Source organism: Hemitrygon akajei, chromosome 6, assembly GCF_048418815.1.
Source record: "Hemitrygon akajei chromosome 6, sHemAka1.3, whole genome shotgun sequence".
NCBI lineage: Eukaryota > Metazoa > Chordata > Chondrichthyes > Myliobatiformes > Dasyatidae > Hemitrygon > Hemitrygon akajei.
The window spans coordinates 98223988-98242362 of NC_133129.1; the positions used below are offsets into that span (position 1 = coordinate 98223988).

General features: G+C 44.2%; 2 protein-coding genes across 2 annotated transcripts in view; both read left to right on the forward strand.

Annotated features, from left to right (window-relative positions):
* The window catches only part of LOC140728744 (sperm-egg fusion protein TMEM95-like), a 29915-nt gene extending 24053 nt beyond the window's left edge, over positions 1-5862 (forward strand). Inside the window, exons 6-7 of the mRNA XM_073047692.1 lie at positions 3311-3398; positions 5767-5862. Coding sequence (XP_072903793.1) covers positions 3311-3398; positions 5767-5809 — 131 coding nt within the window. The 3' untranslated portion in view covers positions 5810-5862. The remainder of the gene's footprint in view (positions 1-3310; positions 3399-5766) is intronic.
* Positions 5863-13706: 7844 nt separating this feature from the next.
* chrne (cholinergic receptor, nicotinic, epsilon) overlaps positions 13707-18375 on the forward strand; it is a 77680-nt gene continuing 73011 nt past the window's right edge. Inside the window, exon 1 of the mRNA XM_073048981.1 lies at positions 13707-13841. Within this exon, the coding sequence (XP_072905082.1) occupies positions 13799-13841 (43 nt within the window). The 5' untranslated portion in view covers positions 13707-13798. The remainder of the gene's footprint in view (positions 13842-18375) is intronic.

Consider the following 18375-nt stretch of genomic DNA (forward strand, 5'->3'; position numbering starts at 1 on the left):
CATCATCAGGGACCCAGGACATGCTCTTTCTTGTTGCTGCCATCAGGAAAAAGGGATAAGAGCCTCAGAACTCACACACCCAAGTTAAGGAATAGTTATTACCCCTCAACCATCAGATAACTTCACCCATCTACACTTGTCCCATCATTAAAATGTTCCCACGGCCTATGGACTCTTCATCTCATGTTCTTAATATTTATTGTTTATTTATTTATTTTTATTATTTAGTGTTTTTCTTTTTGTATTTGCACAGTTTGATTACTTTTGCACATTTTTTGTTTGCCTGTCTTATTGCATGTTTTTTCATTGTTTCTGTTGAGTTTCTTTGTATTTACCGTGGATGCCCACAAGAAAACAAATCAAAGGGTGACATACATGTACTTTGATAATAAATTCACATTGAACTTTGAACTTAAGACCGTAAAGCTATAAGACATAGGAGCAGAATTAGGCCATTCAGCCCATCAAGTCTGCTCTGCCATTCCATCATGGCTGATTTATTATTCCTCTCAACCCCATTCTCCTGCCTTCTCCCCATAACATTTGACACCCTGATTAATCAAGAACCTTTCAGCCTCCACTTTAAATATACCCAGTGACTTGACCTTCACAGTCAACTGTGGCAATGGATTTCACAGATTCACCACCCTCTGGGTAAAGAAATTCCTCTTCATCTCTGTTCTAAAGAGATGACACTCTTTGCTGAGGCTGTGCCCTCTGGTCCTAGACTCACCCACCATTTTCTCCATGTCCACTCTATCTTGACCTTTCTATCTAGGTTGCTTGTATGATAAGTTCAGATTCCAGTTTAGTGTCATTCAAACACGTAGTACATGTATTCAGCCAAATGGAACTATGTTCTTTTGGACCAAGGTGCACAGCACAGTGCAGATAACTCACACAGAACATATAAAGTAATAGTGCCAAAAAATTAACAAATTATAAAATATATTCCAGAAGATTAATACTTAACAAAAGCTGCATTTATATGTTAAAAAGTAAACAATATAATGCTACTGGTGCTCCACATGTGAGGAGACCTGGGTGGTGACAGGGAGTTCATGGCCTGGGGGAAGAAGCTCTTTTCCATCATAACAGTCCTTGCCCTTATGGTTTAGAACCTCCTGCATGTCAGTATAGGGTCAAAGACATTGTAGGATTGGTGAGAGGGCAACACTAAGAGCCCTGTGTACGTAGCGCTCCTGATAGATATCTCAGGTGGGGGGAAGAGAGACCCCAATGATCCTCTCAGCAGTCCTCGCAATCCTTTGCAGGGTCTTGTGTTCAGGTGCCTTGTGATCCCTCTACTAGATGGTGATGCAGATGGTCAGTGGTGCTCCTGTAAAAATTGGTCAGAATGACTTTTGGTCCCACAATCTACTTCCATATGATCTTGCACATTACTGTTTTCCTGCACTGTATTTCTTTTTTGCAGTAGCTCTTACACTGTGTTGTTATTGTTTTACCTTATTCCAACTCAATGCATTGTGAGATAATTTCATTTGTATAAGCAGTTTGCAAGCAAACTTTTCACTGTGTCTTGGTACATTGTGACAGTAATAAACCAATACCAATACCCAGTGACTGGGAATAAAGTGTGGGAACCAAGGTCCCAGTGGGTGGGAAGGAAGTGGGAACTGGGGCCTGGTGAATGGGTCACCATGAGTGGGAAAGGTTCATGAAGTGCATTACTTTCTGAGCTGGAAACGTCAGGAATTCCAAATTGTTAGACGGTGGATCTTATGTTACACACCGCCACCAGGGTGCGCTAGTGGCGGAGAAGGTGAAGACTCAGGGTGGGGGGATAGGGCACTTTGTCCTGGATGGTGCCAAGCTTCTAGAATATTTATTTTTGGTTTTGTTTTTATCCAGAGAAATGGTCTGTCACACTTCTGACAGACAGCGTCAGCAGAGGTCAGGATTGAACTTGGGTCACTGGGGCTGTGAGGAAGCAGTTAGAATCATAGACACTACAGCACAGAAAGAATTCCTTCAGCCCATCTAGTCTATGCCAAGCTATTATTCTGCCTAGTCCTATTGACGTGCACTCGGACCATAGCCCTCCCATCCATCTACCGACCCTAACTTCTTTTAAATGTCAAAAACAAACCCATGTCCACCTCTTCGCTGGCAGCTCGTTCCACATTCTCATCACTCTCTGAGTGAAGTGGCTTCCTTAAACATTTCAACTTTCTTCCTTAACCCATGACCTCTAGTCCTAGTTTCATCCAATCTCAGTGGAAAAAGCCTGCTTGCATTTTCTCTATCTATATCCTCACCAATGTGTGTACCTCAAAGAACTCTCACCTCACCATCGCCTACACTACAGGAAATAAAACCCTAACCTATTCAACATAACTCAGATACTCAAGTCCTGGAAACATCTTTATTAAATATCTCTGTACCCTCTCAATCTTATTGATATCTTTCCTCTGTACTTTCTCAATTTTATCCTTTATCTTATGGTCTTATCGATTGATTCTTGATTAGTCAGGGCATGAAGGGATATGGGGAGAAGGCAGGAGATTGGGGCCGAGAGGGAAATGGATCAGCCATGATGAACTTGCAGAGCAGACTCGTTGGGCCAAATGGCCTAATTCTGCTCCTATATCTTATGATCTTGTCTTTCTTGTACTGTAGGTGGTGAGGATGGGGATACGTCTCTACCAAAGGAGGTGTAAGGTGTTCCTTCCCTCTGCTAGCCTGCAGGTCACCCTTGAGCAAGGTGTAGCATCTGGTTGGTGTCCCCTATCCTCTGCCCCTCTGATCAGGGCCATGGGTGGATGGTCGTATCACAAGTCATATCGCCCACGCCACACAACACTGCACATAACGGACTGCAGGTATGTGACCAGAAATGCACACAATCCTCCAAATTAGGCCCTCCTGACATCTTGTACAACTTCAACACAACATCCCCATTTCCAATACTCATTAATTTGATTCATGAAGGCCGATGAGCCAATTTATGAGCCTATGACACCACTTTCAAGTAATTATGGATCTGTATTCCCAGATCCCTCTGTTCTACCACACACCCCAGTGCCCTACTCTCTGTTAGTTGCACTTCTCACTGCGGCTTTTGTATCTTGTACCCCATGGGAGGTGGGAGCGGACTATGATTCACCCACATGGCAGGATTGGTCATAGCTCCAATTGAACCTCCTCAGCCGGTCAAGTAGATTACATGTTCACGCTGACCAACGGTTTGCTTCCGGTCTGTGGAGGTGGGTCCATTCGGAGACACAGTGGGTCAAATAGCCTTCTCCCTGGGCCGCACAGCTTATAATAATTTGCATTTCTCCAACAGGCATGTTAGACCTGGGGGAATCCATCTATCTGATCCTTGGTCTGTCAGCAGGCTTGACCTTGATTGGTTTTGTGGCACTTATTTTTGAGTAAGTTCATTATAAACAGGCAGCAGAGAAGCCTGTAATCAGCTTAGTTGGATCCCTGTTTAATTTCTGATGCTTAGTGCTCTTCCCGGCGTCAAGAATGGTCAGCATTCTTAATTGCAAGATTTCAGTTTGTTTTAGAGTAAAAAGCAAACATACAAATACTAAGCAAACTGAATAAAGGGCTGAGAAACAATGTTAAGAGGTACATAGACAAAAGAATAAAGATGGCACTTCTGGCAAATCCATCACTTTTATCAATAAAATTAGCAAAATTCCTTAGAGAATGATAAATTAGTTAATAGGCTACATCATTAAAACAAATCATGAGAGTAATGTGCTAATACTTAGCCAATGAAAAATGAGAACGGTGATAAACCGTTAGTTTAGCTACCATACCACTTTCTGCCAGTGAGTGTGAAAAGTACTTGAGTTTGTTTAAAAAGCAGATATCTTATAAAAGTAATATTTCAAAAAGCAGTGGTTTCTAACAGCTTTTTAACATCCCTCTGAATCTCACTCTATTAAAAGATACCGTGGCAAAGTGGTTATGTTACTGGATTAGTAACCAGAGGCCTGGTCTAGGTTATTTCATGACTAGAGGCCTGGTCTAGGTTATTTATAGCAAGGGACATGTCTCTGAGTTCAAAGTAAATTAATTATCAAAGCACTGATGGCAATTGGGCAGAGATTTCTTCCAGCTAGCCTGATTGAAATCCCTGGCAGGAATATATAAGGAGTCATGGCAGGCCGTGTCTTGTTCATCATGAACCATGGTCGAGAATTTGTTTGGTAAGTAGAGTCCCGGCACTTAATCATTAGATCTTTCAGGTTGGGAGAGCCGGAGTGTGACAAGATAAAGTTTAAAGGGAACATTGGGGGCGGAGGGGGGCTTCTTCACACAGAGAGTGGTGGGAGTGTGGAATGAGCTGCCAGATGAAGTGGTGAATGCGGGCTCACTTTTGACTTTTAAGAAAAACTTGGACAGGTATATGGATGAGAGGGGTTTGGAGGGATATGGCCCAGGTGCAGGTCAGTGGGACTAGGCAGAAAGATGGTTCGGCACAGCCAAGAAGGGCCAAAAGGCCAGTTTCTGTGCTGTAATGTTCTATGGTTCTAAGATCGCTACGTCTGAGCACCATAATGAGTTTATCACGAAGCAGACCTCATCACTTGCTGTAGCCGCTTGGTCCATCAGATGGTCATAGGTTTAATTATGCCAAATTTATGTTAGCACAAAGCTCATCGACCACCAATTTGGGGCATAAAAAAAATTACACTTTACAGAGTCACGGTGGCTCTGTGAAATTGACGGCAACTTTAGGATCACTCTGCACACATGGGAATTCCAAAGCCACTGCCCAGTATTCAACCCCCAGCCAGAGGCTGTGCCGTCTGCAACCTGTCAAAGGGCAGTAGATTTAGGATGGAGATATGGAGAAACTGCTTTTCCCCAGAGAGTGGTGAATGTGTGGAACTTTCCACCCAGGGATGCAGTTGAGGCAAGCCCATTAAGTATATTTAAGATATAGTTAGGTAGCTTTTTTGCATAGCAGGGGAATTGAGGGTTAGGGGGCAAAAGGCAAGTAGATGGAGTTCACGGTCAGATAGGGGAGCAGGTTCAATGTGCCAGGTTGTCTACTCTTGCTCTTATTAGTTATTTATTTATTTAGAGATACAGCACAGTAACAGGCCCTTCCAGCCCAAAGAGCCCACACTCCCCAATTAACCATATGACCAATTAATCCACTAACCTCTATGTCTTTACAAATTGTGAGGAAACAGAGGAACCCACGACGGGAGAATGTACACACATCTTACAGACAACAGCGGAAATTGAACCCAGGTCACTAGTGTTGTTATAGCATTGTGAGAACCGCTGAACTACCTGGTAATGTTAAGATTATTATTATTCATTTGTTGTCAGTGCACTTCGACAATTCAGTTCTGGGTTGGTTATGCAAGTCTGCATGGATATTAAAGTCACAGTAGAACAGATAGGTTGGGGCCAACATAGCATGTGCACAACTTAATAACCCTAACCAGTTGAGCTGGTTAATTGATCTGCTATGAATGCCACAAAAAGATGAATCTAAAGGCTGTAGATAGTGACATACATGTACTTTGATTATAAATTTACTTCGAACTTTGAGTACATTGGCGGGGCCTAGTGTTTAATTTCTTCTCCTACCCTCTGAAAATCACAATACAAGCTTTGTTGTGACAAAGATCGGTAATCTGAAACCTCTTCACCAAGTCCACTGACTTGCAAATCCTTATCAGCATCTACCAAACCCATTTTAGATTTTCTGGACGAGTCTTCTACTGCTCTTTACTAATTTTCCTACCCTTATTAAAATTATCTCAACAGATCACGCAAGTTCCAGGCAAAGATGGACACAGAGGGTAAATAGAGTGTTGAGCTTTACACTGAAGGTCTGTGGGCCCTGGCTTCATTCACAGTGCCAAGTTGCGACAGTGTCCACAATTTCCAGGTGCAAGGACAGATCAGGCATACTGAAAGTGATCTTGATTCACAAGTCAGGACATGAGTAAGATGTTAACTATTTTGATATACTGTACAAATTTGCTGTCGGTCGATGGCATGTTTTCCCTTTGTCTCATCCTGTGTTTAATCTCAGTTCCACAATAAATGGTATTTTCTGGTTACTGCTGTGTTCACTTCATAGACCATGGAACAGACCCTTGGGTCCACAATGTTTGTGCCCACACAATGTCTACTGTCTGCACACCATCCACATCCCTCCATGCCCTGCAGGTCATGTGACTTTCTGACTGACTGATTGATTGGATGTCAGTCATATCCACTGAGGACGGTAAGGAAACCTGTGCGGGAGAGTGGAAGAACCATTCCACTCTCTCGACCTCGGAAGTCAGGATCCAGGGGTACAAGTGGTCGTTGCATCTGGGGTCTTCCCTGGTTGACTGTGACTCCCTTTGTGCCTTCACTCTGCACGAAGCGTTGCAGAGCTGTCTTCCTGGCCATCAGATCTCACCGTCGATCTCGTCCGCCGAAGTTGACTTCACACGCCAGAACAGGTATATCCCCACCTCACTGGGGCATGAATCCCACTGGCCACCCTCACCTGGTTCAGCCCACCTGTTGAAGCAGTGCATTGAGGCGTGGCTGCTGTAATATGCAGACTGCTACTTTGAGCCACATGTGAGAGCTGAGCATCTCGTGGGGACCAAAGGGGAGTGAGCTGTCCCTGAATGACACAACAAGCCCCTTTGCCAGTGGCACTACCCCTCCCTGGACATCCTATAAAAGCCTCTTGCCCCTCTGCATATCTACTGTAAAAGCCTCTTAAACATCACAATTGTATCTGCTTCTATTATACCAACAGTGCATTCCTGTTCTCTGTGTAAAATAACTTGCTCTGCACGTCTCTTAAAACTTTTTCCCTCTCACCTTCAGAAACAGAAACAGAACAGGTTATTATCACTGACATACTCCACAAAATCAGTTGTTTTGTGGCAGCTGAACAATGCCAGGCATAAAAATTACTATGAATTTACAATAAGTAATAACATAGATAAACCCATGAACACAACCTCACTTTTTTGCTCTCTTTTTGCACTAATCATTTATTTTTTATATATTTCATGTTGTCTCTAATGGTCATCATTATCAATAATTACCATTTCAATGATGTGGGTGATCGTGGACTTAACCATGATTGTTCTTGGCAAATCTTTCTACGGGAGTGGTTTGCCATTGCTTTCTTCTGGGCAGTGTCTTTACAAGACGGGCGATCCCAACCATACTCTTCAGTGGTCGCATAGCCAGGACTTGTGAAATGTACTACCTGCTCCCGTGGCTTCATGTGACCCTGATCGGGATGCTGGTGGGGGTGGGGGGGGTGGGCTAATCAGGTGCTACACCTTGCCCGGGGGTGACCTGCGGGCTCGTGGGGGGGGGGGGGGGGGGAGGCGAGTGCCTTCCACCTCGTTTGGTAGAGACGATTCTCCACTCCATCAATTATGGTAATGTGTTTTTATGCATTGCAATGTACTGCTGCCTCAAAACAACAAATTTCACGGCTTACGTTAGTGACAATAAACCTGATTCTGATTTTGGTTCCCATGAATACAATATAAAAATATTTTGTATGGTTTCTTTGCTGCAGTAGACCATTCTTACCACAAGGTGGTTCTGTTGAACCGCTGGGGAAGGGCACGTCCTTTGAGTTTTGAGTCTTCGTTAGTCGATCATTGGCACGTTGGATTGAGGAACAATTGTTTTCATTCACTTTATACGTGCACGGATGGAAGCTAGTCACCAGGTTCTAAGTGCATTCCACTTACAAGAGCTGTCACTGGCCTCCAAGTCAGAAGATTTATGACCTCAAGAGATTCTGCAGATGCTGGAAATCTTAACGATTATCTTGATTTGTCACATGGAGTGAAGTGTGTCGTTTGCACCAAATCAAATCAGTGAGGATTGCTCAGTAAGTTCATCGCTCTTCTGGTGGCAACATAGTTTCTCACAACTCACTAACCTCAACCATACGCACTCGGAGTGTGGGAAGAAACATGAGCACCCAATTTCCTGCACAAGCTGTTAAGGTGGAAACTTACAGACAGTGGTGGACATTAAACGCCAGCTGGTGATTGCTGGCGCTCTAAAGTGATTGTGCTAATCTCTACGCTACTGTGTTGCTCCACCAGTTCTCCAAGTTAGAAGGCTTATTGTTTAAGGTGAAGACAAGAGGCTCTGCAGATGCTGGAAACCTTGAGCGACACACACAAAATGCTGGAGGAACTCAACAGGTCGGGCAGCACCCATGGAGGGGAATAAACAGACAATGTTTCGGGCTGAGAGCTTTCATCGGGTCTCGAAAGGAAGGGGGCAAAAGCCAGAATAAGAACCTGCTCCTCTCCTTTCCGGTCCTGATGAAGGGTCTCGGTCCAAAACGATGACTATTCCACTCCGTACGTGCTGTGCGACTTGCTGAGCTCCTTCAACATTTTGTGTGGTTTGAGGTGAACTCCCTGGAGTCAAGTGCAGGGACTTCGGTGATACAGCAGATGAATTACACTAAGGCCCAATCTTTTCTCTCAATTGAACATAAAATCCAACGGTTGCCGTTTTTCAGGGCAGTTTCCCCCCAGTGGCCTGAGGGTATGTTTATCCATCGCCAAAGACAGATAACCTGGAGGCTTGTGGGATGTGACTGTATTGTGCAGCTCACAATCAAACCATTTGTTGCAACAGCTGTCTCCAGCTTCGCTCCACCTGACTCCAGTCATCCTTCACCCTTCGTCAGTCCACCAATCACCTGCTGGCTCCTGTCTCACCCCTACCCCTTTCTTCTCTCATTATTTTTGGCCCAGATGCAGGGTCTGATCTCCAAATGTTGAGTGTTCCTTTTCGCCCACAGATGCTGCTCGGTCTGCTGAGTAGATTATTTGCTCCTGTCACGATGTGCACTGGCAATATCAGAACCCAAGTGCAGACAAAAGACAGACACCAATGTAGAGTTGGTGATGAGTTTATTTATCAGAATTCCAAAAAGAACATTGGTAGCTCGGCCAAGTGACACCGCAAGAAGTAACATTCTCAAAACTAGGACTTTGTGATTAGCACTAATCAGGCATCTGCTTAAATAATGCAAATAACATGGATACCCCTAAGCCTATCAAAATAAACTTAACAAGCTTAAACAGAAAGCACCAGGAGACTGCACTACAAAGAGTGAGTCACTCAAGAAAAACACAAAAAAAATCTAAACAATTAACAAGACTTGTTAAACACCAATTAACCAACTCAGGTGATCTAAAAACCTTCGAGCTCAATGCTCTCTGGCACCTCACATAGGCCCAAACAACTCATTACAGTATCCCTTCCCTATGGCCGGCACCAGATGGCTAGGGAGACCTGAAAACTCAAGATCTGGGGATGAGTCGAGAGGCTTGGGGAACTCGAGATCCAGGGATGACTCGGGAGACCTGGAGAACCTGAGAGAGTCTTGGGAACCCCAAGAGACAGAGACCAGGGAACCTCGAGTGGGGCCTTGGGAATCTGATAGGAGCTCCAAGAGGAGACCTGGGAATCATTGAGACGGGGAGAACATTGAAAAGACCTTGGAAACTTTGAAGTCTGTGGAAACCTGGAGGGACATAAGATACCTTGAGGACTGGAATGCTTGGACCCCAAAATAGCCTTGAAACCCAGAAACTTGAGTCCTTGGAAACGTGAAATGCGAAAGCTAGAGAAAGATCCTGGAAGGAACTTGCTCACAGTGTTTAACTCTTCACTATTGTTCCAGAGGCAATTCGGAGACAGCAAATACTCTCTATTTTACAGATTGAGACAGCATTGCTGAGCTAGCTGGCTCTCTGCAGATCTGCTTCATTTGTCACATGGAAGTTCAGTTCTCTCAGTCTAGTACCACGACTTTCATCGAGAGGTTCAATACAAGGTCACTTACTCTTGATAGAATAAGACTTTACTTGTGTATTTGTACACTTCAGGCAGGGATCAGATTTTAGAGCAGGGCTTTTCAGGGTTGCCAATTCAAACGACTGTTTCAGGGGACACTTGTACACTGGAATGTTTGCTACCATTAGCGTCACTCATCAGATCCAACAGATGGGAATTATGTATTGTCAAAGGTTAGTCCAACCCACTGCAGTTGTTGGCATGTAAGCTTATGACAATTATTCCCAATGGTGTCCTTCTGAACATTGACTTGGCATAAACAAGGATGTACCATTACTAGCAAGAAACAACATCAGGAAAGGGCAAGTTCTTCCAAAATTTACACTACTGACGCCGATGTAGAGACAGTGATGAGAGTTTATTCATATTAATTCCAAAAACCATTGGTTCAGCAGAACAACACCGCAAGAAGTAACATTCTCAAAAGTAGGACCCTGAGATTACTGCTAATTGGGCACCCACTTAAATATACAAATCCCTGAGCCTATCAGTATAAACCTAACAAGCTTAAACAGAAAGCACCAGGAGAATGCATTACAAAAAGAGAATCACTCAAGAAAATCACAAGAAACTCTAAAAAAATTAATGACTCTCATTAATCACCAATTAACCAAAACTGGTGCTCTAAAAGCCATGGCGTTCAGTACTCCCTGGTGCCTTGCACAGGCCAAAAGAGCTCATTACAGCTTCTTCATTTCCACATAGCTCTCCCATTAACCTCATCCTCTCCTACAATCATAGAAATGTCCTCTCCTCACACAGAACATAGAACACTACGGCCGTTCGGCACATGACGTTGTGCGGACCTTTTAACTTGCTCTCAAGTCTACCTAACCTTTCTCTCCTACATACCCCTCCATATTTTCATCATCCATATGCCTATCTATGGTTCTCTTAAATACCCCTAATATATCTGCCACTACCACCATCCATTTCACCTGCTACTCTCTGTTTAAAAAATCTACCTTTAACATTCCCCCTATACTTTTGTCCAATCACCACAAAATTATAAACACAAGAAGTTTTGCAGATTATGGAAATCCAGAGTAACACACCCCAAATGCTGGAAATTCAGCAGGTTAAGTAGTATTAATGGAGATATATCCTGAGGAAGGTCTCAGCCCAAAACATCAGCTTTTTATTCCTCTCCATAGATGCTGCCTGACCTGTTGAGTACCTCCAACATTTTGTGTGTGGCCATAAAATTATGCCCCCTGGTATTAGCCATTACTGCCCTGGAAAATAGTCTCTGGGTGTCCACTTAATCTATGCCTCTCATCATCTTTTGCACCTCTATCAAGTCATCGCTTGTCCTCCTTCACTCCAAAGAGAAAACCCTAGTTCACTCAACCTATCTTCATAAGACATGTTCTACAATCAAGGCAGCATCGGATTCTTCTATGAAAGTTACAAGCAGAACTTTTCTCTGTGCTCTCTGCCCTCTCACCAACTACAGCCTTTGGGATTACAGACACAAAAAGTTGATCCCAGTTTTTTTTTAAGGTAATTAGCTTATATCTGTCTCCTTGATTTCCTCCCAATGGAAATAGATTTTCTTTAATGATTAAGAAAGTACTACACCTGCCCATATACCTCCTCCCTCACCTTTATTCAGGGCCCCAAACAGTCTTTCCAGGTGAGGCAACACTTCACCTGCAAATCTGCTGGGTGTCCGATGCTCCCGACAGTGAGACCTGTCGTAAATTGGGGGACTGCTTCATTGAGCACCTCTACTCCATCTGCCACAAACAGGACTTCCTGGAGGCTGAGTGTTTTAATTCCAATTCCTATTCCCATTCCAACATGCTGATCCATGGTCTCCTCTTGTGCCAAGATGAGGCTGCCTTCAGGGTGGAGGAACAATTCCTTGTATTCCATCAGTGTAGCCCCCAACCTGATGGTATGAAAATCGATTTTTCCTACTGGTGAACAAACTTCACCCACCCCCTCTTCCTCATTCTGACTTTTCACTTCTTCTTAACTGCCTATTACTTCACTCAGGGTCCCCTCCTCCTTCCCTTTCTCTTATTGTCCACTTTCCTCTCTCATCAGATTCTTTCTTCTCCAGCCCTTGATACCCAATTGGTCTCACATATCACCTTCTAGCCTCTTTTTTCTCTCCCCCACCACCCTTTAATTCAGGCATCTTCCCCCTTCCCTCTCAATCCTGATGAGGGGTTTCAACCCAAAGCATTTCCTGTTTACTCTTTTCCATAGATGCTGCCTGACCTGTTGAGTTCCTCCAGCATTTTGCGTGTGTTGCTTTGGATTTCCATCATCTGCTGATTTTCTCAGAGTTTCCTTAATTATTCCTAATGATTTTAATTGCCTGTTTGGGATCTTCCCTTAGCTCTGATAACAAGCTCTTCATCTTGAGCTACACTCCATTATATGAAGTCACAATTTCCCAAGGGTAGGGAGTAAGTACACTTGTATCTCTCTAAGGCTCTGACATCATTTCTAGTAAGTGCTGTCTATAGAAAGAACCGGCTGCTGTATCTGATGTTCAGAGAGACTTTTTAAGTGTTTTTTTTAAAATGAGGATAAAATAATGGGTGGAGTGAAATAGTGGTGAAGTTACTGAGCTGGTGGCCAGTGTGCTTGGCCATTGAAGCAGAGACAAGAGTTCGAATCCCACCACAGAAATTGGGGGAATTAAAATTTAAGTGAGTAAATATAGTTGGAATTAAAAATCTAGTCAGTAATTCCAACCTTTATTGGAAGGTTCTGGAGTAAGATTGAATTAATGTGCATGGTTTCTCTGGGCAGCAATGTGGTGTAGCAGTTAGCTTAATGCTACTGCAGTGTCAGTGACTTGGGTTTGATTCCTGCCACTCTCTGTAAGTTCATATATTATCCCCCTGAACACTTGTGTTTCCTCTGGGTGTTCCGGTTTCTTCGCAAATGCCAAAGATGTATGGGTTAGTAGACTAATTGGTCACGTGGGTGTAATTGGGTGTCTCAGGGTCATTGGGTTGAAAGGGCCTGTTATGCTGTATCTGTAAATAAAAAAAAAAAACCTCATTGCTTTTTGCTCTGTATAAAATACAGGGTAACAATTTATAGACAGCATTGCCTCCTCAGAGATACAGCGCAGTACAGGCCTTTCGACCCATAATGTTGTGCCAGCCCTTTAACCAACCTCAAGATCAATCTAACCCGAAGCAGCACGCTCAAAATGCTGGAGGAAATCGGCAGCTCAGGCAGCATCTATGGAAAAGAGTAGACAGTCGATGTTTGTCTCCTACACAGCCCTCCATTTTTCTTTCACCTACCTAAGAGTCTCTAAGATGTATCTGTCTCTACCATCACCCCGGCAGAGCTTTCCAAGTAGCCACCAAACTTAGTGTAAAAACAACCTGCCTCTGATGTCCTCCCTATACTCTCCTCCCAACTCCTTAAAGTTATGCCCTCTTGTATTAGCTGTTTCTGCCCCTGGAGAAAGTCTCTGGCTGTCAACTCGATCAATGCCTCTTATCTTGTACACTTCCTTCACTCCGAAGAGAAAACCCTTAGCTTGTACAACCTATAAGACATGGTCTCCAATCCAGGCAGCATCCTGGTGAATCTCCTCTGCACCCTCTCTAAAGCTTCCACATCCTTCCTACAATGAGGTGATCAGTTCTGGTCACCATACTGAACACCATACTCCAAGTGTGGTCTCACCAGTGTCCCAAGCCCACTGTAGAATGGAAGGCCTCAGGAATTAGAGACGGAAAGGGTAAATTTAGCTCTTCCAATTTAGCTGCTTTCCCCAGGAACCTTGCCAGCTGCTTCTCTAGCTTGATAGAGTTACCAGGGCACAAAGGGTTAATCCTTCAGCTGGTGTCCGGCAGCTGGGTGCCTAAACCTGGCGCTGGCCGGTGACTAGAAACCAAACCCCTCAACCCCCTTTCCAGCAGAGCTCTACACTCACTTAAGACAGCGTCTGACCACCATGGTCCTGACACTTCTCCTGATCTTCTGTCTGGCGTTGGAAGGTAAGGCTTAGCTTCAAGAAGCACGACACCGCTGGGCTGCGCTAAGGGGTTTCTCCCGGAGTTATTGTCCCCCTGGACACTCGAAGCAGCAGTTGCGCGCTGAGCTCTGGCGGGGTCAAACTGTCCCTCGACTGAGGCGATATCGGGAGAGCGCGGATAGCCTGCCACGAGTGGCGTGGGGGGAGATAAACCGAAGCTGTCATCGGACGCTTCGCTCGCAGAAAGAAAAGTAAACAATTCGGCGGCATTCAAAGCCGGTGAAAGATTTTTTGTGAAGTGCCGTCCCCTTCACGAAAGTGCTGGCGCCACCGAACTTCATCTCCGAGAGGGGGGGGGGGGGGGGGGGGGGCGCCGGTCAGCGTGATCCCACATCCAGAAATTTGATAATGGTCAGATCATGTGTGCTTTTTTACCTCCAGCGATGTTGACTGAGTGATTGAAACGTCCAAACAAATGTATGAAATTCTTGACGTGTTTCCGAGGGGGGATTTAAACTGGCTTTCTCCGGATCCCTGAATCAGCAGTATTCCCACAGTAAGAACATACCCGGCTAATCAGAATCTGTTTTGTTGTCACTGTAGGTATGTTGTTTTGCGGTAGCAGTACAGTGTAATACTTAAAATTACTGTAAATTACAACAAATAAATAGCGCAATAAAATAACAGCGAGGTAGTGTTGGTGGGTTCGAGGTTCAAGGTTCATTTATCATCAAAGTATACAACTTGGAGATTGGTCTCAGGGTTCAGGGAAATCTGATGGCAGAGAAGAAGCTGTTTCTGAATTGGGCGTGGGTCTCCTCTGCTCCCTCTCCAATGGTAGTAACAAGCATTAGAGGTAGGAGCAGAATTAGTCCATTCGGCCCATCGAGGTTTGCTTCACCATTCCATCATGGCTCTCAACCCCATTCCTGTACATTCTCCCTGTAGCCTTTGATGCTCTGACTAATCAAGAACCTATCAACCATCACTTTAAATATACCCAATGACTTGGCCCGCACAGCTGTCTGTGGCAATGAATTCCATAGGTTCACCATTCTCTGGCTAAAGAAATTCCTTCTCGTCTGTTCTAAATAGACGTCCTTCTACTCTGAGGCTGTGCCCTCTGCTCCCAGACTCCTCCACTAAAGGAAACCATCTCCACATCCACTCTATGGAAGCATAGATTGAATTTATTGAAGCATAAATTGGAAACAGATGTTCTCAGAGAAACGTATGGAAGAAATGTGGCAAATGTTCAGGAGATATTTGTGTGGGGTTCTGTGTAGGTACATTCCAATGGGACTGGGAAAGGATGGTAGGGTACAGGAACCGTGGTGTACAAAGGCTGTTGTAAATCTAGTCAAGAAGAAAAGAAGAGCTTATGAAAGGTTCAGAAAATGATACAGATAATGATAGAGGTAATGATAGAGATCTAGAAGATTATAAGGCTAGCAGGAAGGAGCTTGTGAAAGAAATTAGGAGAGCCAGAAGGGGCCATGAGAGGCCCTTGGCGGACAGGATTAAGGAAAACCCCAAGGCATTCTACAAGTATGTGAAGAGCAAGAGGATAAGGCGTGAGAGAATAGGACCAATCAAGTGTGACAGTGGAAAAGTGTGTATAGAACCGGAGGAGATAGCAGAGGTACTTAATGAATACTTTACTTCAGTATTCACTGTGGAAAAGGATTTTGGCGATTGTAGGGATGACTTATGGTCGACTGTAAAGCTCGAGCAAGTAGTTATTAAGAAAGAGGATATGCAGGAGATTTTGAAAAGCATCAAGTTGGATAAGTCACCGAGACTGGACAAGATGTACCCAGGCTACTGTGGGAAGTGAGGGAGGGGATTGCTGAGCCTCTGGCGATGATCTTTGCATCATCAGTGAGGATGGGAGAGATTCTGGAGGATTGGAGTGTTAAGGATGTTGTTCCCTTATTCAAGAAAGGAAGTAGAGATAGCCCAGGCAATTATAGACCAGTGAGTCTTGCTCAAGTGGTTGGTAAGTTGATGGAGAAGATCCTGAGAAGCAGGACTTATGAACATTTGGAGAGGCATAATATGATTAGGTATAGTCAGCATGGCTTTGTCAAAGGCAGGTTGTTCCTTATGAGCCTGATTGAATTTTTTGAGGATGTGACTAAACACATTGATGAAGGAAGAGCAGTAGATGTAGTGTATATGGATTTCAGCAAGGCATTTGATAAGGTACCCCGTGCAAGGCTTATTGAGAAAGTAAGGAGGCATGGGATCCAAGGGGACATTGCTTTTGGATCCAGAACTGGCTTGCCCACAGAAGGCAAAGAGTAGTTGTAGATGGGTCATATTCTGCATGGAGGTCGGTGACCAGTGGAGTGCCTCAGAGACCTGTTCTGGGACCCTTACTCTTCGTGATTTTTATAAATGACGTGGAAGAGGAAGTGGAGGGATGGGTTAGCAAATTTGCTGATGACACAAAGGTTGGGGGTGTTGTGGATAGTGTGGAGGGCTGTCAGAGATTACAGCGGGACATTGATAGGATGCAAAACTGGGCTGAGAAGTGGCAGATGGAGTTCAACCCAGATAAGTGTGAGGTGTTTCATTTTGGTAGGTCAAATATGATGGCAGAATATAGTATTAATGGTAAGATTCTTGGTAGTGTGGAGGAGCAGCAAGATCTTGGGATCCATGTCCATGCACTGTGCAGGTTGATAGTGTTGTTAAGAAGGTGTATGGTGTGTTGGACTTCATCTGTGGGATTGAGTTCAAGAGCCTTGAGGTAATGTTACAGCTATGTAAGACCTTGGTCAGACCCCACCTGGAGAACTGTGTTCACTTCTGGTCAACTCATTGCATTAAGGATGTGGATGCTATAGAGCGAGATTTACAAGGATGTTGCCTGAATTGGAGAGCATGCTTTATGAGAATAGGTTGGGTGAACTTGGCCTTTTCTCCTTGGAGCAACAGAAGATGAAAGGTGACCTGATAGAAGAGTATAAGATGATGAGAGGCATTGATCATATTGTTAACCAGGACTAAAATGGCTAACACAAGAGGGCATAGTTTTAAGGTACTTGGAAATAGGTACTGAGGGGATGTCAGAGAGTGGTGGGTGCATGGAATGCACTGCCAGCAACGATAGTAGAGGTGGATACAATAGGGTCTTTTAAGAGACGCTTAGATAGGTACATGGAGCTTAGGAAAATAGAGAGCTATGCAGTAGGGAAATTCTAGGCAGCTTCTAGAGTAGGTTACATGGTCAGCACAGCATTGTGGGCTGAAGGGCCTGGAATGAGTTGTAGGTTTTCTATGTTCTAGCATAGCATGCCCACAATGTTTAGCAGAACAACATAAGGAAAAACAAGACAAGCCCCCTCCCTTCCTCCCACCCACACGCCTATTCACACACACAGACAAGCCTGCAACAGCAGGACAGGCAGTCTCTGGGCATCCAAGTTCCAGCCCCTGACCTGGACTCTCAGACATTGGGCCTCTAACTTTCTGACAGACCAACCCAGGGATTTGATCATTGGGCCTTGACTTCCAGACTTGCTGAGCGGGCTTCCACCTGGTTACATTTGAACTTTATGGGTCATCAAAAGGGCCATGAATGGGGACCTGGAGAGGCTCACAAGGAAGCTAGTCAACCTTTTGAACCTGTTTCTCTATTCAATTACACGATTGAAATCTTAACTCTAAAGAATATTAAGGCTTATGATGAAGGCAGCATCTTGCTTCAACTTTGGATGATTCAAGTCACTTTTAAGGTACCGTAGATTCCGGATTTTAAGCCGCTACTTTTTTCCCACATTTTGAACAGCTTTGAACTTTGCGGCCAATAATCCGAAGCGGCTAATGCATGATTTTTTTCATGCCGCCTCGTAAACATTTTGCCTCGTAACAGTAGACCAATAAAATTGATGAGTAGTTCACAGAGGTCCAATGAAATTGTACGATAAATCAAGCGCACTTTCACAATTAAATTATTGTAAATCAGTCATTTGTACTCACCCTCATCAACATGGAAAACACTCGAAGCATTGTGCTGCCTACTTAGTTTAAACTATATTTGTTTTCTGTACTACATCGCGGGATGCTATGACGTCACACCCGGTTTCGCGGTGTCTTGTGGGAAAATGCCGGTTTGCGATGAAACGGAAAGGAGGGGGGGAGCGCATTACGCGAGCGGCTTTGGATCCGAGCGAACGCTGCTTTTAAATGCTGTTTGCGATGAAACGGAAAGGAGGGGGGAGCGCATTACGCGAGCGGCTTTGGATCTGAGCGAACTCTGCTTTTAAGTTAAAGGTGATCAATAACTTTTCCTGGTAGGCTGCAATATATATTTTTTTTTACCAGTCGTTAGGAGATATTGGAATGTTGTTCAGTAAAGAAGTATACGCAATGTATATTTAAAAGTAGCCGCGTACGGGCACGGTTCGAAAAAAAGCATTTGCAATATGTATTTGTTTTTGTTACCATATGGATTTAATTAAAAGTTAAAAAAATCCTCACGTGTAATATCTTTCTGTGTAAATATCTCATATTACAACGTGGGACACCTGCGGCCGAAAATCCGGTGC